The sequence below is a fragment of the Mauremys reevesii genome, linkage group 1, assembly GCF_016161935.1.
Source record: "Mauremys reevesii isolate NIE-2019 linkage group 1, ASM1616193v1, whole genome shotgun sequence".
NCBI lineage: Eukaryota > Metazoa > Chordata > Testudines > Geoemydidae > Mauremys > Mauremys reevesii.
The window spans coordinates 166910413-166937383 of NC_052623.1; the positions used below are offsets into that span (position 1 = coordinate 166910413).

At 46.3% G+C, this 26971-nt stretch overlaps 1 protein-coding gene across 2 annotated transcripts; it reads right to left on the bottom strand.

Moving 5' to 3' along the window:
• Window positions 1-826: 826 nt before the first annotated feature.
• KCNE2 (potassium voltage-gated channel subfamily E regulatory subunit 2) lies at window positions 827-7907 on the bottom strand. Of its 2 annotated transcripts, none has more exons than XM_039519776.1 (2): window positions 2905-3047; window positions 827-1629 (listed from the first exon to the last, which is right to left on the bottom strand). In XM_039519776.1, the coding sequence occupies exon 2, from the start codon at window positions 1615-1617 to the stop codon at window positions 1240-1242; it is 378 nt and encodes a 125-aa protein (XP_039375710.1). In that variant the 5' UTR covers window positions 1618-1629; window positions 2905-3047; the 3' UTR covers window positions 827-1239. The 2 variants fall into 2 exon arrangements, with proteins under 2 accessions (XP_039375710.1, XP_039375703.1); XM_039519769.1 differs by lacking the exon at window positions 2905-3047 and adding an exon at window positions 7721-7907 and having other exon boundaries at window positions 830-1629.
• Between the last annotated feature and the right edge of the window lie 19064 nt (window positions 7908-26971).

Here is a 26971-nt window from a genome sequence, read left to right on the forward strand (position 1 = left end):
AGCCATCTGCACCCAGCTCCTATCCCCTTTCTCTATGTGCCTTAATGATAGGTGGTGCTACCAGCTCGGCCTATAGTTATTGTTTGAGCACCAGCCTGGTGGTTATTTACTAACATAGGAGAAGACATAGTCTCTGCCTCCAGAAACCTGTTCCCACTGAGCAGAAACCCACCCACCCATTCCCTCCCATGCAGGAAGAAAACCTAAAAAGTGCACCCGTGTGGCTGGCAGGAGTAAGGTCCAATGCTTGGGATCCTTACATCACTCCATATGTGGACGCGCACGCACACACACACACAGGACCTCACTGGTTCTCAGGGTCCTGACTGCCACATACACCATTGAAAAGTGGGTATAACCCAGGTCTCCCAGCTCCCAGCCTTCTCCACTGGACAATAAAAGAGAGGAGGGATTAAGTAAGACAATTAACTAAGGAAGAATGTGTTATACATTTTAGAGAGCACCAGGCTTTGTGACAAAGATTTGGTTCTCCAAAGACTTCAGACACAAAGGTGGAACCCTGGAAGGTGGGTGGTGCCCAGTGCAGATAACCAGTAGGTGGTTAAAGGATGAGATTAGAGTTCTGTAGCTTTAAAACTGGACTCTTTGAGGTATTGTATTTTAAATGTTTGTCTTGGATATGGAAGAATATCAAACTGAAAATGTGAATTTGCATTGTAAAATCAGTGTTATTCATGTTGAACGGATGGAGGGATAGGATATCTCCTATAGCTAACGCCATAAACTATTGTTCAGACAGTTTACATGTAGATTTATTTTATAAGATTTTATTATATTATAAAAGATGAGCTCCAGCTGCCCTGGTTGGATCATGATCCAGATTTTGAGCACCTTGAAGTTCACATGTCTTCAGATCTGGGGATTTGGTTTTGTCTGTTATTTCGATTTGGGATATTCAGAGTCAGATCCGCATCCAGATTTTAAATCTGCCCATAGTTTGGGGGTGACTTTTGTGAGGTGTTTTCATGCCTCTCAAGTGTCAAGCAGAATAGAAAATCAAAATAGAGTATGAATACATCTCTTTCTCAGATGGCTGACTAAGTAGCCTCACCCAAAAATCTCACAGTGAAGCAGTAGATTTAATTTCTCAGGAACGATCTATAACTAGACACCTCTGGGTATTTATCAGACAATGTGATGGCAATTCAGAATCCTAGTGAAAACATTACATTACATACATGGCTTTCTAGTGTGTTCACTGGTGCTATCTCCAAGAAATCAAGGTGATCCAGGGGTTGTTTTGTCCCTTGCACTGATGTTTTCATGGATCGTACACTTCAAGTCGTCTTGATTCAGAATCTGGCCCTTATATTTTTCACCCCAATCATCAACAATGTACTGGTGATATGGGTCATTAGAGTGTTCTTTCCTCTTTGATTTCACCGTGCTCACTAGGATAGCCACAATAATGAAGGAGAACATTCCAATCATTACCATGAGGTACAAGATAACATAATCAAAGTTTTCCGCATCAACTGTTGCTTGCAGTGCATCTTGTTCCGCTGTCATGTTCCGGCGCCAGTTATTCATGTAGTTAAGAAATGTGTTTTTGAAAACATCTTCCAATATCTGGGTGAAGTTTCGTAAATCGACCATATTTCCCGTGCACTGCCATTGAAAACAAATATATAGATATTTTTAATTCTGTACTATAACAACTGCAGGGTCAATTCCTTAAGCTAGCGTAAACTTTTGTGCCAGTTTAGACCAGCTGAGGATCTGGTCCCAAGTGTCTGCATTTTACCATGTGTTTAGGGGATCAAGTGGGTCTTTACTTAGTTCTTAGTTCAGTTCTGTTTCAGTCTATACTCAGGCCAAATGAAGAGTTTTGTCTAAGTTAGGACTCAGTAAAAGTTGAGTAAGACCCTTAGGATTTGGCTCAGTAGGAATGGTCAAATTCTGCATTGACTAGCAGCCAGGACAGTGCCATTCAAATCAATGAGGCTGCACAAGGTATATCAGCACAGAATTCAGTGATCCATTTCTTGTTTCATCTAAAAAAAATGAAATCTGGCATGCCCATACGCAACACATACAAATGCATTTGGAAAAGCATAATATCCAAATATGCACCCCTCGCAAAGGGCTAGCTGAGTGCCAGGCAGAGTGAGGGACAGGAGGAAGGAATCCTGCTCTTCAGGCAGGTGTTGTAGCAGAGTTATTACACAGAGACTACGGACGCACAGTGCCTGCAGTGCCCTCTGTGGCCTTTGCACCCCCAGGTGGGGTGTGGGAGAATGGGAAGAGTATGAAGTAGCAGATTCTCCAGTCCCAAACCAGAATATCTGCCCCCACCTGTCCCATTCTTGCTGCTGGAACACCTCATTGGAAATACATCCTTCTACACAGCCCCCTCCAAATTTTGCTTTTGTTACATGCCAGAACCACACCAGTTCCATGGTCAGGGGTCCCCCTCTAGCCAGGGGTAGGATTTGCCCACAATTGTATATGTAATATTTGGTGCTACTACATAATATGCTGTGTTACTGCATTTCTCTCTGCGCATTGTGGTGTATCATGATTGCGGTGGGAACTGTAACTTTAGATTTTCTTTGTCTAAAAGCTCAAACAAAACGTTTATTTCCTCGGGTGCTTTGGTTTTTTGTTTGTTTGTTTGTTTTTTGCTTGTTTAAAATAAAATAAAAAGCTGTGATTGGATCACAATTTCACAGATATTTAAGACAAGAAGTGCTTAATAATGATAATCTAGTCTGACCTCCTGCATAGCACAGGCCTTTGCATTTCAACCAGTAATTCCTTCAGTGGATATTATTCTTTGCTACTGCATGCATGAAAAAAAACTATCAAGCCCAATGAGTTGTGTTTGAGCTAGAGTATCCAATCCAATCTCAATGTAAAGACTTAAAGTGATGCTGAATTTACCACATCCCTTGGTAAGATGCTGCAATGAGGAATTATCCTGTCTGATCAGCATTTTCATTCTATTTCCAATTTGAATTCTTGTAACTTCATCATCCAGTCACTGGATCTTGTTATGCCTTCATCTGCTCAATTAAATCTACTATCACATATCTTCTCCTTGAATGTGTGTGTGTGTGTGTACACATATTCACACAACTGTGTAAGATTAAGATGACCTAATTAATTTTCTGTGAAAATAAGTAAAATTAAAAATTGTCATGCGCATTCCATTTTGTTCATTATTTATGCTTTTCGGTGGAAAAGATTCAAAAGAAAAGGTATTGTGCTTTTTCTATTGGAAATGAAAAATTATTAACAGAAACTTACCTCTTCTGTGTCTTCGTGTAATTAAATTCACAGCAACAACTGAGATTTTAAAATTTCACTTGCTAATGTTACAATAATCTTGAAGGGTAGAGAAAAATCTTAAGCTTCAAGAAACTACCAGCTTAGACTAAGCTATATACTGGCCAGTGAAATAACTACATTGTACTCTAGTTTCTATGTTTATATTAAATGAAACGTTAAATCTAATCTTACTGGAAAGTTAAATATTGGCTGAAAACTAATGTAATCTTATTGGCTAACAGTGTACTACACTCTTTAAGTTTGTAATTACTATAATACCATAAAGTTTAAAAGAACACCATGAAGGTTTTTAAGATTATACATTGACATAACTTGTTCTGTATTGATTATTCCACATTATAGGGTAAGGGTCAAGACGTGCTTTTTAAAAAATGAAAAAAAAGACCTCTTGAATAACTTCAGTGTGATGTGCTGAATACTGCACAGACACAGTAAAAGAACTTTTCTGCAGAGCTGGTGTATCGTCACCCAAAGAGTAGAATTTTCTATTTTCCTTCCTTCTCTCCTCAAATCACAACTATGAGTACCTCCCCCGCCCCCTGATCCTTCCAGCTCTTACTCTTCTCAAACATAATTTTTGGATGTATTAGCAGGACTGTCATAAGCAAGACACGAGAAATAATTCTTCCACTCTACTCCATGCTGATAAGACCTCAACTGAAGTATTATGTCCAGTTCTGGGTGCCACATTTCAGAAAAGATGTGGACAAATTGGATAAAGTCCAGAGAAGAGCAACAAAAGTGATTAAAGGTCTAGAAAACATGACCTGGGGGGAAGATTAAAAAAATTGGGTTTGTTTAGTCCAGAGAAGAGAAGACTGAGGATGAACCTGATAACAGTTTTCAAGCACATAAAAGGATAGGACAATAAGCAATGGGCTTAAATTGCAGCAAGGGCAGTTTAGGTTGGACATTAGGAAAACTTCCTAACTGTCAGGGTAGTTAATTGGAATAAATTGCCTAGGGAGGTTGTGGAATCTCCATCACTGACGTTTTTAAAGAGCAGATTAGACAAACCCCTCTCAGGGATGGTTTAGATAATATTTAACCCTGCCTTGAATGCAGGGGACTGGACTAGAAGGCCTCTCAAGATCCCTTCTAGTTCTACAATTCTGTGATTCCTTCCTTGGGTACCTTCCCAGCTCCTCTGTCCCAACCTTGCCACTTCCTTTGCCTTTCCCCTAGATGCTTCAGATGGTTGACCTTCCCTTTATTGGTCATTCAGCCTCCTTTTGGAGCTCACACTGCAGGAGATGGGCTCCTCAAGCATGAAGCTCTCCTGGCCAGATCCAGTCTTTTTGCAGTGGATCTCTTCCCAGAGCCACAGCACCCTTCTGGCATGCTGAGCCCACAGCAGCACCTATCTGACCACAGCCTACAGCAACCCTCATTTTAACTTAATTTTGTTTTTGTTTTTTTCTGTTTTCAAGTGCAGACACCTGCACCTCTCATCAGCTTCCTACTCTGAGTGTCTACCAGATAGCTCCACCAGAAGTCCTCTACACTTCTTCTTTGCAATGATCTATATTCCAAAGGAAGGCTCAAGAAAGATGTCAGCTTGATGACAGCTCTTAATGGCGAAGTCCTCGTCTTTCATGTGGAACAGGTACAGCACAGGCAGAAGCTGGGCAAGCCTCTCCATACTGGTCTCTTTAACATGTCTCGACCCTGGCCTGGATGGAGACCATTGGTAGAAGCAAGAGGACGAAATACATTTTTAAAAAAGTGAATTACACAATAACTTTTCTTCTGTACAAGTACCATGCGGAAACCTAGCTGAAAAACCTTAGACATAGCAGTGATTTACTCTAATGGGACGGAGACCTCTTTGTTGTGAAGGTTTGTAATGGTCTTTGGCCAGGATGATAATGCATACATTGCAGAATAACATCCAGAGGCCCCAGCTCAGAACATTGGACTAGGCGTTGTGCAAACACCTAGTAAGAGATAGTTCCTCCCCAAAAGAGTATTGCCACTTTACACATCGTTTTGCCCCTAAGCGATTCCCAGAGAAAATAGGTTTTCCAACACATCAACCTGTGAGGAGCTAGACAAAAGCACAAGCAGTCTGGCAACATATGATCAGCCTGCTCAAAGCATGCAAATGAATGCTGTTGTATTAAAAAAATCATTTGCCCCGGCGAAGCTCCACTGAAGTTAGTGCCAGGCTGCCGACATTGGCATGGCTATTGCCATTGCTTCCGCTGAATGACTCTCCTTGCATGCACACGTCCTAGTGCTGGTGGGCTCCCGGCAGCCTTTACTGCTACTGCTTCCATTTTGCTGCTTCCTGTGTGAATTGCCTTAGAGCTCACAAGTAGTAGGTAGATAGCAACAGGATTCTCTCTTCTGTGGGCCACAGGGACAACCACGGACATCTAATCTGACCTCCTGCATAACACAGGCTGTAGCCTTTCACCCTGGGACCAGGGCTGAATTAGGGCAATGCAGGGCCATAGGGACACCATGACAGAGGGGCCCCTGTGGCTCTACACCTGTTGCAAAGGTCCCCAGCTAGAGTAGCAGTGGCAAGGGAACCCCCCCCCTTCTCTTTTTAAGAGAGGCAAGAACAGCAGCATGATCCCTCTTCTTCCACCCAAGGATGTCAGCAAGGGACTCTCCTTCCCTTGGGTGCAGCAGGGACAACAACAGGGGTCCCTTCTCCCCAGTGGATGGGCGGGGATGACAGCAAGTGGGTCCCTCTATTTACCCTGCAGCCAAGGTGTATATGCTGGGGTGGCTGTTGTGGAGCCATCCCAGCATGCTGGGTCTTGGAGTTCCCACCCCAGTGAGAAACACGGGGAAGTTCGCCCTTCTCAGAGCTATTGGTTCAGGCTGTTGGCAGACTCAGGCAGATGTCACTATATCAAGCGACAAAGAGTCCTGTGGCATCTTATAGACTAACAGCCATATTGGAGCATGAGCTTTTGTGGGTGAATACCCACTTCGTCAGATGCAAGGACTCTTTGTCGCTTTTTTATAGATCCAGACTAACACGGCTACCCACTCTGATACTTGTCACTATATCAGTTACACTTAGGTCATATTTTCAACATCTTCTTCACAACCATGAGGACAAGAAACTTACTAAAAAAAAAAAAGAATCAAAGCTGAGATACAGATGAAATCACATGACTCCAAGTGGTGGGAGGCCTGCAGAAGGACGTATGGTGTCTCTGCCTCCATCCAGCCCTGCCCGCAATTCCTGCATCCAAGACCAACAACTTGTGGTTCAGAAGAAAGTCACTATGCAACATTGCCAAATCCTAAGCTAGCTGGTCACTCTTTCTTCTGTGATTAGCTAGATAGCTAACATGGAGCTGTATAACAACATTATTAGAGATGGTCTAAGCCATACAATTTTGATCAGGCTTTCTAATACAGCCCACTTTAGAGAGAGGTCCTTTTGATCAAGGTCTGGGCTTTGAATGCCCCCAAAGGTCAGAAGTGTTTGGATTTGGAGTGCTGGGGGAGGCCTGTCTTTAAATATATTAATAGTTGTATGTATAAAGTGCCCCACCCGTGAGGTGCTCAGGATTCTGTATAATATTTACTCCCTGTTCTAAAACAATAAAAGTTGCATAAACAAATGGAGGGAGGACTGCCAGGAGGAGAAGAACTGGGAAAGGTTCTACCTAGCAGGGCCATCAGTGATCATAATAAAACTCTGGGACACAGAGACAATGTCAGTGATTACTTAGAAGTGTGGCGGGATGGACTGAGAGGGGCAGGTGAGTTCTATACATGCATGTACACACACACTAGCAGCTCAATCATCTGCCAGCCTAAGACATGGTTTGTGGAGAATCCCTAAATGTAGCTGGGGTGAGAGTGCAAATACCCATCAGAACCAGTCTGAAGGGGACGATCTAGAAACAGCTCCTACATCACTAAAGTGTTTAAAAACCAGCAGCGGCAACACTGGACTCAGTCTGTTGCAGCCGACGCAGGGAATGCAAGGTGGCTGGGATGCAATCATGTGCTGTTCTTTTCAACACACGCTGCACAGGATGGCACGGAGGTAATTACAGTAACTGAGCACTGTTGCCATGGTGGTATGTTTTGTTGTTGTGTCGGCTATCTGGGATAAATAAGGGTGTAGCCTGCACAAAGTGGTTACATGAAAAAGCAAACACAACCCATTTTACTTGGTCCAGCACATGCCTTCAAGTAACCTCGAGAGACTGGAGTTAACCTCACTGACAACCAACCCTTTGATAAGCAGGGACACAAAGACAAATGGAGTCACCTCTGTGATCCTACGAGCCCCTCAGTGCCCACTGGCAAAGGGGCCATTGCCCTGTAACAGCAACTCCCATCAGGCCTGACAAACTCACTACACCTAACACATTACTCTCATGATATTTATCTATAAAGAAGTCCTGTAAACTATCAAATGAAAACTTACCTCACACAGGTCATCAGTGACATTGCATGATGTCTGTGTGGCCGTTAATTAAAAAGTTGTATGCGTAGACTAAAAAGTGTTTACAACCATGTAACCAAGCAGGGCAGATAAACAAGTCTTCCCCAGACAAAGGAATGTTACCAATCTGCCTTGGTGTCTGTTGTGAATCAAGTATTGCGTAACTAACACAAAGGAGACTATCTTCCGTGACTTCCATGACCTCTGTGACATAAACATAGCCTTATCCATCGCTGAGGGGACAAAGAGGTCTTCCATGACCTCTGTGACATAAACATAGCCTTATCCATCGCTGAGGGGACAAAGAGGTCAGCACTCTTTGCGTTCTGTGGTGGAGGGTGGATCCCCAGCCATGTGAGGTGAGTGACACTGAAAAGTTGCTTATCTTAGTCAAGGATTGTAGCCTGTAGAGCTAAGTTTTAGTCACTAGGCAGCGTGATTATACTTCTGTTTTGTTTGTAACCATTTTCTGTTGCTATTATCTCTGCTTAGTGTCACTTCCATCTCTGTTCTTTAGTAATAAACTCATTCTTGTTTTTATGAGAAATTCATCACCGTGCTGTTATATGAGAGGGAGGTGGGCGTCCCCAGCTGAGCCAACAGGCAGGGTGTGTGTCCTATCTCTTTGTAGACAGCAAACTTGGTCATTTCTGTGAGCGTTTCATGACAGGGGCTGGATGCTGCAGGGCGAGGCTTCTGGGGAGTTCAGGAACTGAAGTACACCAAGAGTTAACCAAGGCAAAGTTAGGACTGGTGGAGTTCTAAGGAGTTTGCTTGGCTGCCTAAGGGTGGCAGGTCACACAATTTAGCACCAACAAAGCCCTCTATTGCTAAGGCAGAAGCATAGGCGGCAGGTTTGTATAATTTTTGGTGGGGCCCAAAATGGTGGTGCCCCCCCGCTCCCACCCTGTATGCCGATATAAAATGAAGCTATAACGCGTCAGTGCCACAAGATTACAAGGGTCAATTAAAAGTGGAAAGTCAGAAGCAGCACTTGCCTACTTCAATATACAGTATTATATTTTGTTGCACTTGTTGTGATGAAGTGGGAATGTTAATATTTTCTCTGAATACTGTGTGGGTGCCTCAGTTTCCCCTGCAAGATGCCAACTGAAGGTGTTGGGGACAAAGAGATCAGGTGGCCTCCTTGTCCGGAAGAGACACAGAGGCCAGAGGAGGGAGTGTCAGTTTGGGGAAATGGGGAGAGACCCAGAACTTGGTTCTGGGCTCCCCACCCCCTAAGATAGACCTGACAGAGGGGTTCTGTTTTCTGTACCAACAAGCTCTGTTTAAACTGTGTTCCCGTCATCTCATAGACTCATAGACTTTAAGGTCAGAAGGGACCATTATGATCATCTAGTCTGACCTCCTGCACAATACAGCCCACAGAATCTCACCCACCCACTCCTGTAACAAACCTCTAACCTATGTCTTAGTTATTGAAGTCCTCAAATCGTGGTTTAAAGACCTCAAGGTGCAGAGAATCCTCCAGCAAGTGACCAGTGCCCCACGCTGCAGAGGAAGGCAACAAACCTCCAGGACCTCTGCCAATCTGCCCTGGAAGAAAATTCCTTCCCGACCCCAAATATGGTGATCAGTTAAACCCTGAGCATGTGGGCAAGACTCACCAGCCAGCACCCAAGAAAGAATTCTCTGTAGTAACTCAGATCTCATCCCAGACCATTGGGCATATTTACCTGCAAACCTTCTGTTTTACTGTCTGGCTGAGAGTCACATCTGACTGCGGAGTTGGGGTGCAGGGACCTCTGGTTGCCCCAGGACCCGCCTGGGCAGACTCGCTGTGGAAAGTGCATGATGTGGAAGGGCAAGCTGAATGCTCCGAGGTCAGACCCAGGAAGGTGTAAGCTTCTTGCCCTGGAGACAGTCTGCTCCGAGAGAGGAGGCTCTCCCAGAGTCCTGACTGGCTTTGTATGGAGTTGTTCCAAAGCATCACAGCATCCCCTTCCACACCATGCACTTCCCAGAAGTCCGCACAGGCACTGACACTCCCTCCTCTGGCCTTTGTCTCTTTTCCAGGCATTAGGAGGCCACCCGATCTCTCTGTTTTCCAACACCTTCAGTTGGCACCTTGCAGGGGAAACTGATTTGGGAGAAATGAAGTAAAAGCTGCCCAAACGGAGCTTGAATTTTGAGGTGTTCAAATCTGGAAGGCAGGTGCTGGGGGTGGGAGAGGGCTGTGGGCTCCATGGGGGAGCATGGCAGCAACTGTCTGGAGCTGCATGGAGCCAGACACGCTGGTCTGAGTGGCACAGTAAGCAGTTTGGGGGTTGGAGAAGGGGTAGGGGGTTCCGGGGGGCAGTCAAGGGACAAGGAGCAGGGGGGGTTGGATGGGGCAGTCAGGGGACAGGCAGCAATTGGATAGGCATGGGAGTCCAGGAGGTTTATCAGGGGACAGGTAGGGGGTGGGATCCTGGGGGAAGTTGGGTGGAGTCTCAGGAGGGGCTGTGGGGGACAAGGAGAAGGGAGGCTTAGATAGGGGCTGGGGTCCCAAGGGGCAGGGGTCTCGGGAGGGGGTAATCGGGGGACAAGGACCAGTGGTGCTTAGATAGGGGGTGGGGGTCCTGAGGGGCAATTGGGGCAGTGGTCTGAGGAGGGGGCAATCAGCGGCCAGGGGCTGGGATTCAAAGGGCTCTGGGCTGCTGGCAGCTGCGGGGAGCCCTGAGTCCTTTAAATCCCAGCCGTGGCCGGGAGTCAGAGGACTCTGCGCTGCCCGCAGGCTTTGCGGCGGCAGCTGGGATTTAAAGGACTCAGGGCTCCCTGCAGCTGCCAGCAGCCCAGAGCCCTTTGAATCCCAGCCCCTGGCCGCTGATTGTCCCCTCCCCAGACCACTGCCCCAATTGCCCCTCAGGACCCCCACCCCTATCTAAGCACCACTGGTCCTTGTCCCCGATTACCCTCCCGAGACAACTGCCCCTTGGAATCCCAGCCCCTATCTAAGCCTCCCTTCCCCTTGTCCCCAACTGCCCCCTCCTGAGACCCCACCCAACTTCCCCCCAGGACCCCACCCCCTACCTGTCCCCTGATAAGCCCCCTGGACTCCCACGCCTATCCAATTGCTGCCTGTCCCCGGACTGCCCCTCTGAACCTTTGGCCCCTCCAACCCCTGCTCCTTGTCCCTTGACTGCCCCCCGGAACCTCCTACCCCTTCTCCAACCCCCAAACGCTTACTATGCCACTCAGACCAGCATGTCTGGCTCCGTGCAGCTCCAGACAGTTGCTGCCATGCTCCCCCATGGAGCCCACAGCCCTCTTCCACCCCCAGCACCTGCCTTCCAGATTTGAACACCTCAAAATTCAGGAGTGCTCAAGCTCCGTTTGGGCAGCTTTTACTTCATTTCTCCCAAATCAAATATACTGATCCACTGTAACTTGCTGTAGAAAAAGTAGGATAAAATTGAGCAAGAAATGCTTATTAGCACTGGAATTGCTACTTTCAACAGCCATTGCCTTTGTTTGTTTGTTTGAAAGGAAGACAGTGAGATTGCATTGGCAAATTCCCCATAGAAAGAAAGAGTGGAACAAAAGAATAATAAAGGCTCCTCAACTTTTCCTCATTTATGGAGGACAGTCTTATAATATGCATCCAGATATCCTCCAATCACACAAGCTGAAAATTGTTCCACTTTACTGCAGCTCTGTAAGCATATGGGAACCAATCCTGTCTGTGTTTTGTGCACATCCAAAATTCCTGCTGAATGACCCACCCTGGGAGCGAGTTACCAGTGACCCAGGGTTGGGGCGGAAGGAGGTGTGGGGGGGGGGGCACTGGTGTGGGGAGCCCAGGGCTGGGGCAGCAGCAGGGTGGAGGGAGGGCACTGGTGGGGAGGAAAGGGGGAAGCCCAGCGCTGGGGTGACGGGGTGTGTGTGGGTGGGGGGAGAGCCCAGGACTGGGGCAGCAGGTGGGTACGGGGGGAGCCCAGGGCTGGGAAGGGGGACAGCAAAAAACCTAGAGCTGGCCCTGCCCACAACCCCCAGCTGTGTCCTTGTGTGTGTCTGTCTCCATCATCCCTGGCTGTGTCTGTCTGTCCCACAACCCCCTGGCTGTGTCCGTGTGTGTGTCTGTCCCACAGCCCCACCCCCCTCCCCAAGCTGTGTGTGTGTGTCTGGCTGCCCCCAGAGCTCACCGGCTGTGTCTGTCTGACAGCGACAGACCCTGCTGCTCCTCTGCCCAGCGCTGAGAGCTGCTGCCTGTGGCTCCCTCCCGCTCCCTGCTGTGGAGGCGCGGCCAGGCAGCTCCGGCACCGCCCCCGGCAGCTCCCATTGGCTGGGGTTCCCGGCCAATGGGCTGTGAGCCCAGTCAGACCCGGAGCCTCTCCGGGGCTGGGGAGAGCTGCCGCTGAGGTAAGAGCGCCCACATTGCTGGCGCGGGGACCCCCGGAGCACAGGGCCTGGAGCCCAAACATTGGTGGAGCTGGGCCCACCCTCGGGATTATTGGTGGGGCCTGGGCTCCACGGGCCCATAGAACTCGCCGCCTATGGGCAGAAGGGTAGCAGGGTAACCTACAGTTCTGGATGCCCTCAGAGTGTGTCACAGCCTCCTATTGACCACCTGCAATTCTTCTGTCTCCTCAGGACTGAGACTGAGATACCCCTGCTGGAAACATTGTCGAAACATTCTCCCTGGCACCTGCTGAGCTTGCTGAGTTCACAGATCAAAACACACCCAGAGGCGCATCCTCAGCACAATGATAACCCACCCTGTGGTTCAAAATGATCTTGCCAAGTTGAACAACAGGGGAGATAGAACAGATCCTTCTAGGCACACCATGTCACATGCCTTCCTGGCGATGCAGAAACCCCGACTAGCTTCTATCTTCCAGGAGTGACTGGAACCACTGAAGGGCAGTCCCAGACACAACAACAACAACAGCTGTGTCAGAGCAACAACCCACAGGGCCGACGAGATGGGGGAGGGGGGGAAGCTGGTACAAATTACTGGGGCTCGGTGGTTAGGAAGGCAGCCCAGGGCCTGGCTTCCCTGGCTTCGTTGGCCCTGTTTAGCCGGTCCACCCTTGCTGGGGGGCCTGAAAATGTTTTTTTTACCGGGGCCCGAACCAGCTTCCTGACAACCCACAGCCATTCCTAGCAAAAGCTGCTGAGAACAGTGGTTTTCATGTATACAGAGCACAACATCTTTCTCTCCATGGGTCTTGCTCTTTTTTTTAACTTTTAGCAGAAGAGTAGCTCTGACTTCTGAGCTTTACCCTAAACTATGCTTTGAAATAAAAAAAAAAATAAATTAAATCATTTGGGGGTTTTGCATTAGTAGCTTTTGTCCGAGGGCATTCATTTAATGAAAGGCTTTATAGGTTTAATCACCATGCTGGGAAATGTTCAATCCTGGGGGTGGGGCGGGGCTTGCACAAATGCTAAACTTTTCTGTACATTCTTTTTTAAAATCAAATGACCTTGGTGTTCCAAGCTCTCCCTCAACTGTGTGTTCAAACACGCAGACAAAGAGGCAAATAATTTGCCTTGTCAGCATCTAGGATTCTATCCTGCAAGGTGCTGAACGACTCCAATCCGCACTAAAGTCAGCTGAAACCACACAAGAATTGCAGAGCTTGTAGGAGCAGGCCCCTGCTGTCTCACAAGTCAGACATCACCACACGAGTGAGGTTGAGGGCCCACAGCCTCCAAGACATTTAGGCACCTCACTTCCACTGAAAACAACGCTAGGCACCTAAATACCTTGGAGTATTTGGATCTAAACAAATATGTCTATGAAGGCCCCAAATCCCACAGCTACATCCACACAGGTAAGCCCCTGCCCACTGGGGAATTCCATTGCCTTCAATGGCATGCCAAGTGGGCTCAAGGGTCCTGCAGTGGAGAGCCGATTGCTTGATTAGGGCCTGATTTATTCACAGCATCATGACTATACAGAAAGCTCTCTCAGCAGGAAACAGGGACACGGAAGAGAAAGTAGATACATTCCCCTCTGAACAGAACAATGTGAGGGCCAACAAACGTTCTCGGATCAACTTCAAATGCATTTTCACCTGGGCTTCAAAGGTCATTAAAGTGTGTCTGTTGCATTGAAACTGTGCTGTATTTGCTGTGGCCTGAAGCCAGTGCCTTGTTTATGTTGGAATGAAATTAAAAGATGTTTGTAAATAATGGAAGCAGGCACTATACTTGTGATGGTTTTTTAATTGGAAGCTACACTTCAGTTATCTCTAGGGCTGCAGTGAGCAATTGTAAATGTGCATACACACTCTTGTGCAAACTCTACCAGTTTGAATTTGGCCCTGCCCACAGTAGAACCATGATTTCCCACAGTCAACACTCCATTACTGAGTAACAGGCTCAGTAACGCAGCCGGGGCAGTGAAACAGATAGATTCAGTAGCGTAGATTCATTAGGGTCCGACGAAGAACAAAACTGTTGCCCCAGTTAGTACACGCTGTACACGTGGTGTGCTTGTTTTCCCAGTGCCTTCATGGAGTGGTGTTGGAAACACAGGCCTTTCCACAGAACCAATTACTTTTACCTTCCAGTATGAATGAAACTAATCCAATTTCTTCTAATGAAAAAACAAACCAAGATTTGGAGGTGGAGGGGGAATGACTGTCTTGGGAGTAAAGTTGTGCCTTCTTCCATCTAGCCCCATACACCTGGACTGTGCCCACAACTTGTTCAGGTCATTCCTAAAAATGTACCACTCTAGCTTCCCCTACACAAAAATGAGTGTTTACAATTGAATTTAAAAAATGAACTTGGAAATACTTCGACATGCCAGGCAATGCTCAGCCTGTGCAAAAGGCTAACTCAGCATGAGGTCTGGGCACTGCTTGAGCCCTATTTTAAGTGGTTCTCAGGCTTGCAGAGAGGGGTGGACTTCACTTCCCAAAGTACAGGGATAGCAATTCTTCCTGGCCCATTTGTGATCTGTGCTGGGGAAGTCACAAGGCGCCTTACAACACTCCCTCCTCATCCCACTGTGCAGCCACAGTGGCCAGGCAGAATCTGGCCTCTAACTGCTAAGAACCGAGCTAATCCTTTGCCCCCAAATCAGAAAGAGCCAGAAGCCAGGTTGTGTTTTGTGTTGAAGGGGTAACTCTCACAGTGTTTTAGCCCAGGCTAGCTGTATGCACAATATGTGTCCAATGTCCAATATGTGTAACAGTAATCACAACTTACTTCCTGCCTACCCATCATCAGAAAGGCTACTCTGATGACACTTCCAACCCTCATTTGAACCTGGAAATTTCATGCAAGAGCCTGGCTGGGTGAGATTTCTAGATCAAGAAGTTTTGCATACCGGTCACACCTTTAAGATATGTATCCAAGCTGAACCTAATGAGCTTCGCCCATGAATAGTTGCACTACGTGTCAAAGCTTTACTGCAAAATCCTGTCCTCGCTTGATGTAGCCATACAGAGGGGAGGGAGAGTGGCAGAGCAGGCTATGTGCCTGGCCCAAGAATGGCTTATTAACATAGCTGGGGGCAGGCCACTACCTGCTATACCCTGCTGGGTGCTTTCGCAGCTCCTCTGAGCAGGAGTAGTTTGCCTGACTCGGCGTGTGCCAGCTAGCACAATCTGCTCATAGCACTAGCTGGCTACGGGCCTAGATATTGTCCCTAACCTTCAAACCACATCCCAAAGGACATGGTACATGGACTAGCCTGTACACCAAACCCAAATCCTAGCTCGCCTGTAAACTTGGATCAGAGGAAGGAGGCAATCTTCTCACTCGCTTCCCCCTCCCACTTGTGCTATGAACACCGTCTTCTTCTTCCTGAGCCTGGAGGTGCTTGTTTTTAGTCTTGGCCTTATACAGTAACACAAGGTGCTTTCTTGAAAAAGATGAAGATTCGTTTTTCCACTTCTGAGGCTGGATCAGCAATTTCTGCAATGGCAGGGGTGGGGGAACCATCATTTAAAATATAAAGTTCAGTCAGTTTTAAAATCAAAGCAAATGGATTTTTTCCATATCGATCAAGAAGGGGACTGAACAGCTATGCAGTTAACATGCTTGCATGATGTGCGCACAGCTGGTCTAGGTGAGAATATGTTCAGAATTAGCACTGCACAGGAATTTTTCAACAAAATGATTTTTTTCCAGAAAATGCAATTTGTGTCCCACACACATTAGAAAGGTTAGGGTGGAATCTGTCTATTCTATCTCTTTTCCTCCTCCTCTTCTTCTGTAGATGCCTTGAGAACAAAATAATTTAGCTTGGCTTCACCTGGGGTCCTTTAAAGCGGGTATAATATAAGAATGATACATTTTTTCTTAAAAAAATTAAATGTGTCTCTTGAAATGAGACTGAAAAACATTCCAAATAAAACACTTCAATGAGCTTTGCTTTTCATGCTATTTAAGTTCTGCATCCCATCAGATTTACTCCACAAAATGTCCCCATTTAGTATGTTTTTAAAGTGCCTTTCTGTAAGTGGGCTCATAAACCCACTTAAATAAGCCTGTTAGATGTTGCGGTTTTGTTTTTGTTTTCGGGGTGGGGAGAGAGGCAAGCCTATAAACCAACTTAAATACAGCTTGACCAAGATAAACTAAACCTAATGCAATTGGTGAATGTTTGCTACCATTCCCCAAGCTACTGTAAAATGTCATTTCCAGGAGTGAGGAGTTGCTGCATCTCCAAACTCTGGCCAGAACAACTTCCCAGGTGGATGCGCCACCTGCTGGAGAACCTTTATCCATCGGCTTTTAGATGTTATCCTTTCATGCTAAGGTTTCTTATATTTTGGAAAGGACCAGGACTCAAACCTGTTCTCTCCAAGCTCTCACTGACTCCTCAGCACCAAGTCTGTTTCCTCAGTGGGAGATGGAATTGCTTTTTAACACTAGTTCACAAAGACTTTGTATGTTTCCTTTATCTGTCCAAGGTCTCTCTTTACTCTAACTGACATTCATCCCGTGCACAGCTGCCGTATTAGGCTAATGCACTACTTAAGCCCTCAAAATCGGGTTTCAGTGGGTTTGAATGGTGCATTCACTATGAGCTGCCCCTGCACACAAGGCTGAATTTAATCCATTGTAACTGTTGAACAATCAGATACTTCCATGTATTTGAATCTGAAGAAAGTTTTAAAATACTAGATCATACCTCAGACATCCTGGAAAGGGTTAATCAGCCCTTAGCAGTTGCTATGGTGGATAAGTCCTCAGCCCTACAGGGCAATGATCCATCATTAAGAGTTTGTTCTTGTGATGTAATGTAATATCCTTGCTAGTCATGAGCCTGATCTAAGCCTCTGAGCCAAACTCCCCTGAACTCAGGTAATGGTTGGAATCTGAATCCAGATCTGGGCCCAAATTTTGCAAATGGCCCATATTTGTATCTATATAACAAGCTGAACCAAAGCTCAGCTCCAATACTCCGAATATATTTTGTATAATTGCAATCCAGATCTAATGATTGTAGCTTGAATCCATCTCTGATCCTTGCAAGGACTTATAATGGGTAGTGTTTCCATGCAGCTTACTACTGGTGGTCAAAAAACCCAAACTGCTACATACAAATCTGAAAACATTTGCAGCTTGAATTTTAAAAAGGCTTGGACTGGAAGCAGCCCTAGCTTTGGTTTTGGATTTGTCAAACCAAAACTTGAATGAGAAGCCTTTGCAAAACCAAATTGAAAACACGGTCCCCTTAGCCCATCTCTAGCCTGCAGGGGTCTCATCTCCAGTGCAGAAAAGTTTCCATCTTGGTAAAGCACAGAGATAAAACAGGTCATGTTGCACTCTTCTGAGCAGCCGGGCCAAAGCTGCAGAGATGCTGAGCACTCACACTTCCCATTTATGTCAATGGAAAATTCATGTGATTGATATCATCTGCGTTTGGCATAGATGAATGCAGGAGAATTTGGCTATGCAGATGGGCACACGTGGCACAAAGCAGACTGCTTTCCTAGGAACGCTAGCTAAACATAATGATAAATGATGAAGACTCTTAAGACCCTGATGAGATATAAAAATCACTAGGTCCTTGGAGTGCTGCCAGTGAAGAGGAAACTGATTTAATCTCTTTTAGAGAAACATTTGTTCCTCACAGCCTGAAAACTGATGTCTGGAAGGACTTTATACGAATGTTTTGAACACCATCGATGATGCAGGGCCCACAAAACCCAGCTGGCAACACTATTCTAATTACCATTTCATACTTGAAGGATCTGACTGAGACCATAGCTTTACAAGGACGTCAGAATAGGTTTTATTGAAAGCAGTGAATTTTCTTCCCCTCTCTCACCCCCAGACATCAGTCCAGCAGCCCAAGGCATGCTTAGAGAGCTTTGTGGTGACCCCAAATGGCTGTTTGAAAGAGGGAAAGGAGTCATCCATTTTGTTCCCAGTTAAAATGCTGATCACCTTTGAGACCCAAGGAGGAAAGAGCTGAAAAAAAGGCTATGGAGAAAGAAGCAATGGGTTGACTTTTTACGGCGTAGTTCGTTTTCCTTATTCTTGCTGCAATGACAGATTTATGGCTGGGGTTTTCAAGGGAGTTTGGTACATTAATCACCTGACCATTCTTGTTTTACACTCTTTTTACTGAATCATTTGGCAAACATAATGGATGTTAAAAGCTCTATTTTTAAGTACTGTAGATGTTTGCTGAAAGTAAATAAAGATACAGTTTAGTTCGTATACCCATAAAGAAGCTGGAGCCTTCCACATATGTTTCATTTGCTGTGAAGTTTTTGAGTAACTTGGAACTTGGTAAGGAATTTTATCTAGCAACGTTAGAACAACATGCCCTGTACCGTGCAGCATCCCAGAGATGATACCACTTGTGGGAAGGGTAATCACATTGTTTCTGAAGGACACTGATGCATTCCTTCATAGTGATAGAGAACCTGCCCTGAATAAGGGAGCAGGGCTGGCTCTAGTCATGTGATCACAGCAGGCCCCATACATTTTGGGGCTGTGCTCTGTCTACACTATCTCCTGCAATCTATGGTACTTATATGGCCCCTATTGACATATCTTCAATGTATTCATCCCCACACCACCCCGTGAGGTAGGAAAGTGCTATAATACCCATTTGATAGATGGGGAACTGAGACAAAAAGAGATTAAAGCCTTATCTACATGTGAAAATTAATCTGGAATAAGGTAGAGTGTGATGTTAAAGCTGATTAATTATTCCTGATTAACTCTATGTATGGATGCTTTTATGTGGATTAATAAAAGTGACAAAGAGTCCTGTGGCACCTTATAGACTAACAGACGTATTGGAGCATGAGCTTTCGTGGGTGAATACCCACTTCGTCAGATGCATGCATCTGTGCTCCAATACGTCTGTTACTCTAGAAGGTGCCACAGGACTCTGTTGCTTTTTACAGATCCAGACTAACACAGCTACTCCTCTGATATTATGTGGATTAAGAGCATCCACACAATGCATTAATCGAGAATAGCTACCCCAGAATAACTTGCCCTGTAAAGCAGCCCTACCTGACTTGGCCCAAAGTCACACAGGGACTCTATGAAGCAGGGCATTGAACCTGGGTATCCCAAGCCCCAGACTAGAGCTTATACCTTCTCTGCTGGCCTGACATACCCTCTCACTGACACCTTGAAATGCTAATTTGGAACCTCACCCTTCCATGTGAAGACCCATATAAGTCCCTCACTCTTGAGCTGACGAACCCTCCTCTCCCTAATGTGCTATGTGGGTTAAGAAAGTTTTCCTGAGAGTCTCATCTGACTTTGCAGGGGGCTTCATAAAACCTAGGCCTTGCCCTGTAAAAGGACAGTTACCTACTGAGGGTTTTTTAATTGATCATTAATATCACATAATATGTAGCTGAACCGCAAACAAAGTGCTGGGCCAGAACAGAAGCCCCCCACCTGAACACCCCTGAACTTTGTGGAAGTGAAGATCTGACCATAAACCAAATTTTGTGGCTGGAACTATCCTATAGTAGGCTGAACTAAATGTCTCATTAACCTGGGGAAACTTTCAACCAACACAAAACTTTGCAGCTCACTTCCATCTCCATTGTACAGTTTTGACTGGTGCCCAACAGTGCAGCATTCGAGCTCCTTCCACGTTAATTAGATAGCCAGAGCCAAGGCCCTAGTGGATTTCAAGGAGTCTTCAGCTCTACTCAAGTGACTGTAAGACCACAATGTGGTCTTAAATAACCATGCACAATTGTGCCTGAAGATTAACATCATGTTCAGGGTCATGATGAATTCAGTCCAGATTTAGGCTGTCAAGGAAATATAAAATATACTGCTTGTACTCCTGCTCTAGAGAGCAGGGCATTTTCAAACATGTTCCACTGAACACCACCAAAGGCTGACAGAGAACTCTCACCTGCTTTTCTAGTTTATACATAGAGAATCGCAGAACAGTGGACACAAAGGGACAAGTTTAAATGATTCAAAGACCTTGTACACACTCCAGAATAGCCTTGGCTCAGCAGTCAGTGTAGTTGCACCAGTACTGACTTCAACAGCAGACAAAGGCAAGCCAGAGTTTACACCAACTTAGGCCTGGGCTACACTAGCAGGGGGTTCAAACTAAGATATGCAACTTCGGCTATGCTATTTGCATAGCTGAAGTCGAAGTATCTTAGTTTGACTTACCTGTCCGTCCTCACACCAGCAAGTCGACCGCCGCGGCTCCCCCATCGACTCCGCTTACTCCTCCTGCTGAGGTGGAGTACAGGTGTCGTTTCTGGGATAGATTTATTGCATCTAGACAAGACACGATAAATCGATCCCCGATACATCGAATACTACCCGCTGATCCGGTGGGTAGTATAGACATACCCTAAGTGAGACCTGTTTAGGTAGACTCAGTGTTCCAAACTGAGAAGTGATGTGTAAATTACATATTGGGAAGTGGGGGAGAGTCCAGGAGATCCTAGAGAAAGTCAAAGAGTATCTGCCTGACTCTAAGTTGGCATAATTGACATGATCAGGGAGCCAGAAGAAGTTAAAAATTACATAATCTTAGATTCACCACTGAATTTGGCTCAGAGTATCTAGCTCATATTTATCAGGAATCAAAGTGCAGAGAAACTAGGTAAATATTTTTCTTCTCTGTGAGCTGGTCTGTATCAAAGATGTGACTGACCGTAATGCTTTAGAAAGTAGATTGAACAGATAACTAGACTGCCCCTCATGTTGGCACATCATTTTATCAGGTCATTGCTACATAAACATGATTCAGCTGCAGTGTTTACCCTGAATCTATCTATAGCAAACAAGGGATAAAACGGGCAACGATAATGTATGTCAGTTGCCATTTTCAGAATGACCACATGGTGTCCCCACAGTGCTGTACAGCATTACTTAAATCTCCCAATGACAATGATTCTCACTTGTAACACATCTCAATACACAGACATATAAACCTTTGCACAGCATTGATCTGACCTGTAGTTATCTTTAGAGCTATCAGGAAAATAGTTATGACCTCAGTCTGAAACAAAACCAAACAAAGGGTCAAGCACTATAGTGAGAGTACCGATGGTGAGAGTCGGCACACTTGCACTTAGGGTAAAACCAAGCACAGGTTGAAAATTTGGGCCTGGGGGTTGAAATGATGGTATATAGCACTATGACATAAGACTGCTTTTCATGCATAGCTCTCAAAGCACTTCACAAGGAAGGTATGTATCATTATCCCCATTTTACAATGGGAAAACTGAGGCACAGAGCAATTTGCCAAAGGTTGCCCAACAGGCCAGCAGCAGAGCTCAGACTAGAGTACTAGTCCAGTCTTTAGCATCAGTCCAGTGTTCTATCCACTGGCCCAGACTGCCCGTTTCAAAGTAAGGTGATGTTATGATTGTGTTTGCTGTGTCCTTGCACCTTTAAATGTAAACTCTACCTGCCTGGGACAGTGGTGTGAATTAATTCAATCACTCTGTGCCCCACAGTCTTATTTGTTCTTCCTTTCTTTGTGCCATTTTCTTAATCTCAGATGCCCTCCAGACTGTGTCAAATGCCCTGGTTCCACGGGGGTCCCTTTGGCCCCTTTCCGGGTTTCTCTGAGTGCATTTCTACGGGTATCAGACCTGGTGCTCTGACCTTTCTTAAGGTGGAATCCCACAATTCGCTCACTCTTAGACCAGGCCTACAGCCCCCTGTGCACCAACCATGATTACTCAGCAGGCCTGACAGGGTTTGGCATCTGCACATCTTGGGAGTCGGAGACCAAAGCACTGTCTGATCTTAACAGCAGGGACAAAGCAAAACATAAGAGAAAACAGATTTTAAAGCCATAAAAGAGCTACATGCATGCCTGTCTCACCACAGCTTACCGTCCCTCTGGAAGCTTAGGGAGACGTGACTGCCTCAAACCCTCTACCGGGTGTCTGTGTTAGGGTGACCAGGTGTCCCAATTTTATAGGGACAGTCCCAATTTTTGGGTCTTTTTCTTATATAGGGTCCTATTACCTCCCACCCCCATCCTGATTTTTCACATTTGCTGTCTGGTCACCCTAGTCTGTGTCAGTCTGTTCCCCGTGAACAGCGCCCTGACAACTATGAGACCCCGGGACAGAGCGTGCCTTTTTAACCATATAATGCCCTTTGGCTCTGTTGGCTCCATGCACTGGCATAACAACTCTTGTAACTTGGCTGGAGCTTGGAAGTAGCATCGTCCCAGCTAACAGCTCTGGCACTGTGCCTTAATGATCCCCCCTGACACACACACACACATACACACACTCTCTGAAAGGTTGCTAACCTGGAGCCTTTGTGCTGCCTTTCTGCTATTTTCCTAGAAGCCCTGCTATTAAACTAAACCAACATCTAAATACAGTAAACATTCTAGTAACCCAGTATACAGCGACTATCTCAGTAACTGGTTCACATGCACTAGCCACAAATTATTACAGATCAGCTCCCTGCCCTTCACCATGTGGAATGAAGCTTATATCAGCAAGCACATTTTTCACATCCTGTACTGTAAGCCACAGCAAAGCCATCAGATGGTAATGGCTTTGGGTTATATGTGACTGGGGGCTAGTTTTGACCAGGTGAAATAGAGATAAAAGGTGTGTGCTCTCTCTCATGAGCAGACCCAGGAGCAATCCAATTTGCTGGTGAAGGGTAATAACCTGCACCAGCCTTCATTAGCAGGTCTTGAAGCCAACATCATAGAGCAGAACTCTATCACTAAACTGAGGAAGTAACACTATTAGCTGGTAGCAGTAGTAGACTCTTATCTTCTATGCCAGGGATTGGCAACCTTTGGCACGTGGCCCGCCTTTGGCACGTGGGCCGGGCCGGTTTGTTTACCTGCCGTATCCACGGGTTCGGCCGATCGCAGCTCCCACTGGCCATGGTTCGCCACTCCAGGCCAATGGGGGCAGCGGGAAGCGGCAGCCAGCACATCCCTCGGCCTGTGCCGCTTCCCGCTGCCCCCATTGGCCTGGAGCAGCGAACCATGGCCAGTGGGAGCTGCGATCGGCCAAACCCGTGGACACGGCAGGTAAACAAATTGGCCCGGCCCGCCAGGGGGCTTACCCTGGCGGGCCACGTGCCAAAGGTTGCCAATCCTTGCTCTATGGAGACCAGTTACTAGAAGGGAATGCAACACATTTTTAAAGCATGCTGTACTTCGATTCCCCCATATAAGCTGTTTATATCTGACTGTTGTTACTCAATTGCTGCCGCCCTGCTTCTTGATAATGTTCCTTATAAAATGCACTGTTTCCCACCAAACCCCTTACAGCTTGCAGGTAGGAAGGGATTCCCCATCTAAGTTACCAAGAGAGGGCATTCAGCATCTTAACCTGTAATCCGCGAGGGTACCAAACGACACCATTCAGATCTATTTCCAAATGTCAGATACTTCCCAATGGGGAAATGCTCACATCTGGGGTGTTGATTTCTCCATTATACTGATAGTAGCCAGCTGCAAAATTTTAATCTGGATTCTGATTCCACATTTGGGGGTGTTTGGATCCAGGGTTTTGATGAAGTACAGTACTAAATAAATAAAGTAAAAGCTATAAAGTGATTGATTTAATATGGATTACAAATTTCTGTACAACTCCACAGGGTGCTGCCCATCTGCCATGTAGCTGGGGGAGAATTGTTGAGTATTACTCTTCTTGAAGTCTCATAAATGCTGGGAACTTAGGAGAAGTCTCACTGCAATAAAGCAGTGAGTGGATGTAAAGGTGTAGAGAGGAGGAGCCATGGACACAGTAGAATAGTGCAGCAGCACTTCATATTTTGAAGTTTTTCAGGATTAGATGATGAGTAGAATTCTTACCTGATGCTCAAAGGTTGATCCTCTATCCTGTGTTCTTCCTGTTAGTGTCGCTTTCCATTGCCTCCTTTGGAAAGTCGGAAGAGCTCAGATATGGGAATCAATCAGGAGTGCCCACCTTGTGACATTTTCCTATAGGGGGTTCGGCATCAGTTATAATGACAAGTTCAAGGCAATATCCTGGCCCTTGCTAGGTCCACTTTATGCTCCTACAGCAGTAAAAGGGACTTAAAGTTGCCCTAACCAGGCTATGAGGATTTCTCTGGTGTGGGAGAACCTTTAGCTGGCACAGAGCTCTATTTCACCTCTCCTTCCCCAGCACCAGCACAAGGCTGTATTGGAAGCAGGGGCGGCTCTACAAAGTAGGCTGCCCCAAGCAGCGCGGAGCGCTGCGCCGCCCTTCCCCAGTCCCGCGCGGCGTCCCCTCCCCCCGGCTTCGGCTCTGGGAGGGGGCGGCTGGCGCCAGCGGAGCTCCCGCCGCATGCCCGCGCAGGTCCACGGGAGGGGGGGGGACGAGCGCGCTGGCCGCGCGGCGCGCCGGGAGCGAGCAACGGAGCGGGAACGAAGCGGCGCCGCCGCAGGGCGGCAGGTCCGGGTCCAGGTCCTCCGCGGCTCCGCCCGGACACGCCCGCCGGCGCTCCACGGGCCACACCCCAGGAAAATGCCGCCCCCCCCGCCCGCCCCCCCCCGCGGCCCCGCCCCACGCCAGCCTGATTGGAAGCATATTCAGTGCATGCTTCACTCCTGCAATGCCCAGCCAGCATAGCAGCCTTTAGCAGGCTGTGACAAGCCAGCATGTTTGAAGCACATTCCTGAGACTGAACCATTCAATGTAGGCCCAAATGACAGAAGTTAGCTATCTCATCAGCGGTCAGGACATTGGACATCTAAGCACCAAACCTGCATGCTGTTCCACACAAACAGAGCCCCACCTGGCTCTGTGCAGGTGCAGGGAGCCTCACAGAACAGGTTACGGGATAGAAGTCCTAACGCCTGTCCTCTGGGGCCACCTCTATTGTGCCTGTCAGTGCTATACATTGGCAGTTCTACTGTAGTCCTGTTCAGAAAAGTGTGATTGGAATTTATTTTTTTAAGGGTGGACAGGGGTTGTTGGGTGTGGGTTTTTTTCCACTCTCCCACAATGAAAACACACACACACACACACACACACACACACACACACACACACACACACACACACACACACACACACACTCTCTCTCTCTCTCTCTCTCTCTCTCTCTCTCTCTCTCTCTAACCTTCAGGCAGAAACCAGGCATGGAAAACTTCATCTCCAAAGGTGAATGTTTTGGAAAGTTAGGAGTGTGTAAAAGCAAGGAGCTGTAATGGAAACTGTTCCTGCTGTAGTATGCGCATACTTGTATTGCCATACTGGATTCTTTCTCCAGCATTATAACACACATTGCCCCAAAGTCAAACAAAGCCAAGAACAAACTGACCAAAATGCAATGTTGTTCCAAGAAACATAGTTGAGGTGAGGTTGTGTGGAATGGAGGTTGAGGTTAAGGGAACACAAAAACATAGGAATTTGCACAGTTTGGGGCATTTATGGTAAATATCTCTCTCTTTGCATCTGGTACAAATTGGAGTTTGACATGCAGAAATAGTGTATAAACTGTGCCAATACAGTGGTCGTGCTCAAAAATATTTCATTTGCCTTAGAAAAGTAAACATCATTTCTCCAGTATTTGTGTATCTCCAAGGTAATGTAGGGAAGTCTAAGGAGTGTTGCAAATACTAAGTGCTTGTCTACACAGTGGGGTTGGGTGCTCTGTGGGAGTGTGATTTCTAACACACACTAAGGTGCTGCACTCCCAACTGAGTTGTGTGAACGATCTCCCAGCCACTCATGAACCATCAATAGAGAGGCTCCAGCCAATTCCCCTCAGCTCCCCAGCCTTGCACCCCAGAACTGTGCCATCTTGCACTGCTCAAGTTTCCCTTGGACAGTGCAAACTCATTAATAAGTCCACCACTCCCTCAGTGTAGAATGGACATACACTAGCCTTTGAGGTCTGAGCTGAGATTTTCCAAGCACTTCAACCAAAACACACTGTTTTAGGTAAAATATAAAACAGATTTATTAAATACAGAAAGATAGATTTTAAGTGATTATAAGTAGCAGGCATAGAGATCAAAGTTGGTTACTTAAGAAACAAAAATACATCTTCAGTCTAATTCTAATTTAAACAGACTAAGCAAGATTTGAATCAAGCAGTGTCTCACTCTGTCAGATGGTACAAGCAGGTTACAGTTCCTCAGTACACAGCCTGGACCACCTTTCAGCCTGGGATCAGACTTCCCCAGTTTGAAGTCTTTGTCTTCCAGACATTTTTCCAGATGTTGAGATGGGGTTGGGAGGAGAGGCCAAGTGATAATGTCACTTTCACTCTTTTATACTTTCTTCTAGCTGCCAGAAAGATTCTTGCTGTGATGTGGGTTAGCCTGCCCCCATGGCGTACAGGCCTTCTCCAAGAAGCCTCTGGGCTAGGGGATTCAGTGTTGATGAGACCATGAATGTCCAGCAGACTGGTGATGGCTACTCCTTTGTTGTAACTGAAAGGCCAGTTGTGGGCGTTCCTAACCTCACAACATATTTCAGTAACACACACATAGCAATACTTCATAACTTCACATACAATGATAGTACATACAATTCAACAGGATATTAATATTCAACAGATCAAGATTTTTAAAATGATCTCATAAGGCGTACTTTGTACAAAACATATTATAATTATATGACAGTGATGAATATGGGGGTTCCAGGGTGCTACTTTGAGGTACCGAGTGTCACAATGAGTCAACAGTGTGATGCTGTTGCAAAAAAGGCAAATGCAATTTTGGGTTGCACTAACAGAGCATAGCATGCAAGTCATGTGAGGTGATAGTACAACTCTCCTCACTTGAAGTACTATGTCCAGTTTTGGTCACCACTGTATAGAAAGGACGTAGAGAAATGAGAAAGGATCCAGAGGCGA